The sequence below is a fragment of the Echinops telfairi genome, unplaced genomic scaffold (assembly GCF_000313985.2).
Source record: "Echinops telfairi isolate 266 unplaced genomic scaffold, ASM31398v2 ScPeMD7_70;HRSCAF=299, whole genome shotgun sequence".
In the NCBI taxonomy this organism is placed as follows: Eukaryota; Metazoa; Chordata; class Mammalia; order Afrosoricida; family Tenrecidae; genus Echinops; species Echinops telfairi.
Genome location: NW_022103968.1, coordinates 8,037,760 through 8,045,161, shown reverse-complemented (window position 1 = coordinate 8,045,161; position 7,402 = coordinate 8,037,760). Strand labels below are relative to the sequence as shown.

The following is a 7,402-nucleotide window of genomic DNA, read 5'->3' as shown; positions in this document are numbered from 1 at the left end:
TGTGTGTGTGTGTGTGTGTGTGTGTGGTGGGGGAAGTCCTGCACGATGTAAGTGAGCCACTCATCTCTCTCTTTCCCACCAGGTGAGCGATGCCACCAAGCTCAGGCCAAAGGCAGAGTTCTGTTTTGGTAAGTAACGGTTTTGTTGTTTTCATTCGACTGGTTTCTCCCGGTCTACTTTCGTTGAGCACTTGAACTCTTCTTTCTGTCCATGAGCTGTGTTCATGTCTGAGAGATCCTTCCATTTCCTCGGTGCTCCTGCCCACAAACAGAGTGAGGAGTTGAGGAGTGTGCATCCTGTTGGTAGCAGTTCTGAAGGAATGGTCGTCTAGCTAGCAGCCTTGCCAGGTCTTTCCATGAAGCCCCACCTCTCCTTTCTGACTCAGGAGGTGGAGCTCTGCGGGCAGAGAGAGTAGGATTCCTTTGCTGCTGCCTTTTGAGTTGTTTTCTTGTAAGACTGGCTTTCAAGCAGCTCATGGCCCTGGAGGAACCCTCCTTGGACACCTTCTCCCCTGCCCTTGACTGACTGTGATCAAAGACCTTGTGCCTTCGGTTTGCCAATAAGAAAATGATGCCTTGTTTTTTGGTCTGGATTTGAATCTCATCTGAGTGGTAGTTTGTATAATGGTGTGAAATGGTCTCCTTCTCCTCTTGCCTCCTTCTCTGGGGACCCGGAGTTTGTATTCCTGAGACAGTCAAGTGTACGGTTCTGCTGCTGCTGCTGTCTTCTTAGTGCGGTTTCCCTTGCTTTCTTGAGGACACTTGGTAATCCCACACATGAAGGCCTAGCTGATAGGCTCCATATTAGAGACAGCAAAAGTGTAGAAATGCCAGTTTATTAGCAGATTCGGTGGCTCTGGGAGTCAGCACTTCAGGCTGCCATGCCGAGTGTCTCTGATGGCCAGCTGTCAAGAACATGAGAAAAAAGTTAAGAACAGTCTCAGATGTGACTGAACACTTCAGTTGAACCCAGGACCTCGATGCTAATCCATTGTAGAAGGAGCGTCGAGATGCGATGCAGTTGAATTCCAAATCAGTTTTTCCCATCAGAAATAACTGAAAATGTTATATTAATCCATTTTGACCACCAAGTTTTAACCTAACCTGCCTTTTTATACGAAACGTTACACAGAAATTTCAAAGTAAATAAGTTCAGAGCGAAATAATATAATTTAAATAAGAAACACAGCATTAACAAAGTGTTTAGCAACTACAGTATGGTCCATGCCTTGAGACTGGGGAGGATCTGGATCTGCAGACACAGATGTGGAGAGGAGGGATGGGAGAGTCATTGTTTGGAAGGGGATCCCCTTCCATCAAATCAAAGCTAGCTGCTTTTCTGGAGCGTTTCCCGTCTTTGCCTGTTTCCACTAGGACCTGGCTGGCTTCCTCTTAAAAAAAAAAAAAGATTATCTAATGTGGTCTGCTGTTGGTGTTTCCTTAACCGTTTTTTAAAAGTGCTAAATTATCACCAACAATATTGATAACACGGTTAACCAGTTCCTTATTTTCAAAAAATTATTTCTTAGGACCCATGTTTTTTATCTAAAAGCAGTACAAAAAGCCACAAAAACTATGAAAAGTGGTGAAGGGAGACGTCGGACAGGGCAAGATATGACAAAATAATAATTTATGAATTATCAAGGGCTCATGAGGGAGGGGGAGCTGGGAGGGAGGGGAAACATGAGGAGCTGATGCCAGGGGCTTAAGTGGAGAGCAAATGTTTTGAGAATGACGAGGGCAATGAATGTACAAATGTGCTTTACACAATTGATGGATGTATGGATTGTGATAAGAGTTGTATGAGCCCCTAATAAAACGATTAAAAAAACAAACAAACTATGAAAAGTGTAGCAAACCGCTTGGAACACAGCCCCAAAAGGTTTAAACAACGTGTACTAACAAGGCCAACTAACGGCCACGGGACCTGAATACAACTGCTTTTGTTTACAAAAATCATGTGCGTTGGGTCAGATTCCGATGTTTTGTTTAAGCTCTGATGCAAAATTTTCTCGATGTTTCGTGTTGAAATCCGATGGTGTCAGGTACTGATGCAGTCCGAGTACCGGGTTTGTACTGTATTCAGCGGAGTCTGCATGAGACAGTCACAGCCATATGGGGGCGAGGTAGGCGAAGGCTTTAAAAAAGCTTGTGGAAAAATGTAATGAAAAGACCAAGGGGTTTTTTGATGAGCTTTTGAAGCCCCCTTCTTATTACATGTAGTGATTATCATGAGACCTTGGACAGAATCTGAAGCAGATTTAAAAACCAGCGTTGCATGTGTATGACACTGTTAAACCCAGGGTGATGAGGAGGTAGCACTCCAAGCCTGATTCCGCCCCAGTGGGTTCTCAGTCACCCCTGACAAGAGAGGTGTCAGGAAAGAGGAGTCCTGCGGCTCTCCAGTGGTGTGCTTGGCTGCCTTGTCTGGAGAAACAAAGCCAGTGACACCCTCTGCATTCAGGAAAGCACTTTATGCCGAGAAGCAGCTACGTCATGAAGGCACCCCAGCCAGTCCAGCTCAAGCCCATGGGTCCACTGCTTGCCGGGCCCTCTCCAGACTAACGGGTGGCAGGCTGATGACGCAGAAGGGTCAGGCAGGAAGCAGGCAGATCACTGGCAGGCGGGGGCAGAGCCTTGTGGATCCGAGGTCCTTGGAAGCATGGCAGGGCACCAGCAGCTCTCGGGGTTGATTGGCCCACGGGGCAGCCCTGGAGGCCAACACAGAGAGGGGTCCCAGTGAAGTTCCAGCCAGGAGGAAGGTGAAGTGTCAGAGAGAGAGGAAAGGTCCCAGTTTCTTCCTTGTGAGAAGGCCACACCCCCAAGGGAGACATCTTCAGTCTCCACCCCTGCACTCAGCTCTCATACGTATTTAAGTTGACATGAAATTGTCCCAACTACTATTAAGTGGTCATCGTTAAGAGTCTCCTGTGATGGAACAGTGGAGGGCAGGGGTGGCACTTGGGCATGGGTTGTCTAGTCTTTTGTCCCCGGATACTCAAACATGTATTGACCTGCTCCTGGAGTGTGGGCAGGGCCTTCAGGCTTGCGGCAGAGGTTGCAGCTGATGAGCCATGGGGTCCCTTCCAGTTGCATTTATCTCCCTAGACTATCAGGCAAGCCTCCCAGTTTCCATTCCAGCAAGGGTTTTAGAAATGAAAAGTCTGATGCTTAGATTATTTTAGAATATATCCCTCCCACCCCAACCCATGAGATTGTATATAATTTTCGTTCACCATGATTGCAGTGTGTCAATCAGATCATGGGTGCAGCCATTTAAGTATTCTGTTGGGTGTGAACAGTCATCACTTTCTTTTTCACGCATTTGTTAGAGGAGTTGAAGCGTTTAAGTGGCACCTTGAGATGACCCGACTGTCTTCATGGCCTCTCTTACATGTCCTTGAGCCCGTCCCGTCTTGAGCAGGCTGCCGTGCTGACCTAGAAGGGGCAACATGTCCAAGTCAGTGAGCGGAGCTACATAGACTAGTCTTAAGGGAAGACATGGGCTCGAGCCAGAGTCTGACATTTATTTTCATTTCTATTTATTTACCAGTATTATTAGTATGTGTCTACTGCAGAACCTCTTTGTAGCAGGCAATGTAGAGGCTGTGACGGAAGCTGTGATCCTCTCCGTGTTCTGGGGAGCGTGTCTGTAAGCAGGCAGTTACAATGCGGATGTTTCTGGTGCCCGTGGGAGAGTTGGGGAAAGGCGTGGGAGTCGGACAGCAGGTAACAAAGATGGGGTGCCAGCAAAGATGGAGGGATGAAGGCAGCCTCTTTATGTCATAGATGGTGATGACTCATCGGAGCCAGGATTGCAGACCATTTGAAAATACATTCGTTTTATTGTAAAATGAAACAAAAATGCACAAAACACACACGGCTTCTTGAGTTTTTCTAGGCAAAGACTCTTGGAGCTGTGCTTTAGGTCAAGAAGGAAAACTGTCACCGCTTCCCTACCCCCACCCCCACCCCCGAACTTCCCTGTGCGTCATCCCGGTCCTGGCGTCCCTCCCACCCCTGGGTTCAGCATTGTTGTGGCGTTTGTAATGTCCCCTCTCCCTGTGTGGCTGCTGTGTTGCTGTCTGTGTCCTCGCATCAGCTCTGACTCACAGCCGCCCCTGAGCGACCAGTGGAAGCACCGCTCAGCCCTGCGCTGTCTCCAGGGTGCTGTGAGGGAGCTCGCTGTTGCAGCCACGGCCCAGACATCCTGTCCAGGTCTGCCTCCCGGGCTGACCCTCTGCTTCCCCAGGCCCGGCGCCCTTCTCCAGGCGCAGTCCTCTCCTCACAGCAGGCCCAGCGCAGGCGAGGCAGTCTCACTGCCCTGGCTCCACGGTGCATGCTGGCTTCTTTTTTCCTCAGACTGATCGGTTTGCTCCTCTGGCAGCCCGTGGTACTGTATCTACTCGTGTATCAGCTGAGTTGTTCAGCACATTTGTTTGCAGTTTTTGTGGTAAAATTAGGTGCCTCGGCCGATATTCAGCTCAGCTTGTACTCGAGTATATACGATACTTACCTTTTTTAAAAAAAAATCATTTTATTGGGGGCTCTTACAACTCTGATCACAATCCAAAGTGTCAATAGTGCCCAGTCATTCAAGCGTTCAGTCTGCACAGGTCAACAGTTCATGTACTGCAGCTCATGCTGTCCTGTGCTCCTGGTCTCCTTTCCTCTGCAGTGCTGTACGCTCTATCCCGTTGGCTCAGCTGAGGACACCGTCTCTGTGTAGTGGTGGCACATGTACTGTGAACATGTGTCTCCAGCACATAACTCAAACGCATCAGCTCTTTGTTCTTTCTTACGTAATGGCCGACTTTGACGTGCGATGAGGTGATGGGAAAGACAGGTATAAGACCAGGTGGTTCTTACTGTGCTTATCGCAGTCTGCTGTAAAGGGATGCACAGTGCACTCGAGGCTTAAAGGAAGCGTTGCAAGTCTTCAGTAGAGGGCTGAGGGGTCATAGGAGCCACCGAGGAAGAGGAGAGACAGGAGCTGGTAGCCAGCTAACTCCGACTTCGTTGCTTACCACCCGCGGAGAAGGTGCGGGCTGCAGGACCAGCATGTCGGGAGGGAGAGTGGGGAGCGAAGCGCTCAGTGACGCTGCAGCAGGTGACGAGAGGCTGAAAAGCAGAGAGGCCAGTGAAGGTCCGGCTGCGGTGTCTTGACAAGTGACATGTACCTGGGAAAGGCAGAAGCGTATCTATTGGGTGGGCTTACCATGCAGGAAGGTGGGTTTGGTTTAGGGTTGATTCTGCGCAGGTGGGAGAGACCTGGCACAGGTAGAATTGGTAAGGGGCTTTTGTACTTTGCTGCTCATATCAGGGCCTGAATGTTGGTGGGCGGGGCGAGGTTGGGGAGGGAAGAAGAAAGAGGAAACCTGCTGGAAGGCAGGGTGAGGGTTTGTGGGTTAGGCTGGAGCTGAGGGAAGAGAGAAAGGCTTGCTTCAACTAAAGACCTAAAGGAATTAGGAGAGCCAATTGCGGAGGGGACCAAACTTGGTTTCCAAGGTAAGGAATTTAAATGATGGTGAAACTTGCAAATGAAGACTGTCTGATGAACTGCCGTCATTGAATTGCGGACTGGGTGGAGTTTGAAGATCAAGAATAGGAAAATGAGGCATCTGTTCAAAGTGTAGGTGGAAAAGTTGAAGCCGGGAGAACCGAGGAGCTTTCCGAGAAAGCGGTTGGGGTGGTGTTAGTGAAAATTAGGGTGGGAGTGGCCAGCTGACCTCAAAAGAGGTTTGATTTTGCATGAAAGTCAGGCCCATCTTTCTGGTGGTAGAATAGATGTTAAAGTTCTTTACTCTGTTTCTTGAGAGGACAGGTTTCTTCTGCAGGCATTGGCAATGGGGGGGAGGTGTGTGTGTGTGTGTGTGTGTGTGGTGGCAGTCAGGTGCCCAGGAAGAACATCTCATGTGAATAGCATGAAACCTGGCCATCATTCTTTGACTATCACTAAGAAACAAAGAAATTTTATGTAGAAACTCTGCCTTGGATAGAGTTATGGATAAGGAAATGCTTCAGAGCCTTGTGAATGGAAGGCTGCTAGATTCAGGGCAGGGGATGGGAGAGATGTGTATGTGAGACCTTCGCACATTTTAGGCTAAGGTGACCAGATGTCCTGCTTTTGGTGGGACAGTCCCGATTTTTGACAATTTTTCCCGTGTCCTGTGACGGTTTTAAAAAGTTCCGATTTTTGGAAAGAATGCATGACAAGCTAGGGTATACGGTTCTCGGCTGCCATGTGGCTATTTCGCCAGGATAAGCGTTTTATCAATGGTGTCCCGCTTTTGTCCCGCTTTACCCGTGTTACAATCTGGTCACCTTACTTTAGACACACCCTCTCAACGTAAACTCTCACGTGCTGTGGTTGAAGGCAGGTGATACATGGTCATAGAGTCCACAGTGGAACTGAGTGGATTTGGTGGGGCTCAGAGACAAAGGTGAGTCCTGTATTCGTTTCTTAGTCATCTGCCCCTGACGATGGAGAAGGCTTCTTCCAGTTCTTGCCCTCAGAGCAGGACGCTGGCTTCTAAAATGACACCTCAAATTCCATTGACAAGGGCAACGGAAAGGCTTCCTCTTCCAGCTCCTGTCAAGGAGCCTCAAAAGCAGCAAAGCAGGAAGCAGACAGACCATCTCTGTTCAAAGCGACAGATCCCTGCAGCCCGGAGGGTGGGAGGCGCGTGGAGGCATGATGGATCACTTGGCACGGGAAGAGGCCGAATAAAAACCCAGCTCTGGAAGGCACGGTTTCTGGAGCTGCACCAGCGAGGAGGGGCGGCAAACCGGGCCTTGGTTTGAAGGTCGACTTCAGACTCAGCCTCTGGGCCCCACCTCCATGCGCTGTCAGGCAGCCGTCCTTCCCCCATCCCAGCAGGAAACGGGAGGTGGAGTAGTTCCAGAAATAGACTCGGCGATGTTCTTGACTTGGGGACCCTGGTGCCAGGCCAGGGAAGGGATGGGGCATGTCATGAACACAGGGCGTTGGGTGAAGTCTGCTCCCTGAGTGCAGCCCTTCCCCCCTCCTCGGTAGCCCCAGACCCTGGGTAGCAGGGCCAGGCGGGGTTCAGTGGGCCTCAGGCACCACTGACAGGAGCCTGCTTTCTGCTGTTCTCCCTACCCCATTACTTCTTGGGGGCCTCCAGGTGAAGACAGTGACGATGGACGCCCATGGGTAACATTTCATCTGTCCCAGGCACTGTGCTCTTGGTGATCTCCACCCCTCACGGAGAGGATGGGTGCCGTTCCCTGCACAAAACAGGGCCTAGAGAGATGAACTTACCTTTATAAGCTGATGTTGCTGTGGTGTGGGGTTAAGGGTAAGAGGGGACCCCACAAAACATCACAGGTTTGGTAGGCGCAATTGTACAGCGATAATAAGTAGAGATTATAGTAAAGTC

General features: G+C 49.8%; 1 protein-coding gene across 8 annotated transcripts in view; it reads left to right on the top strand.

The window, feature by feature from the left end:
* PLEKHA1 (pleckstrin homology domain containing A1) overlaps positions 1-7,402 on the top strand; it is a 51,005-nt gene that overhangs the window by 17,294 nt on the left and 26,309 nt on the right. For 5 of the 8 annotated variants that reach the window (XM_045291276.1, XM_045291275.1, XM_045291274.1 and 2 more), the window contains exon 4: positions 83-128. The exons of the other annotated variants lie outside the window; for them this stretch is intronic. In XM_045291276.1, coding sequence (XP_045147211.1) covers positions 83-128 — 46 coding nt within the window. The remainder of the gene's footprint in view (positions 1-82; positions 129-7,402) is intronic. 8 annotated transcript variants of the gene reach the window in all.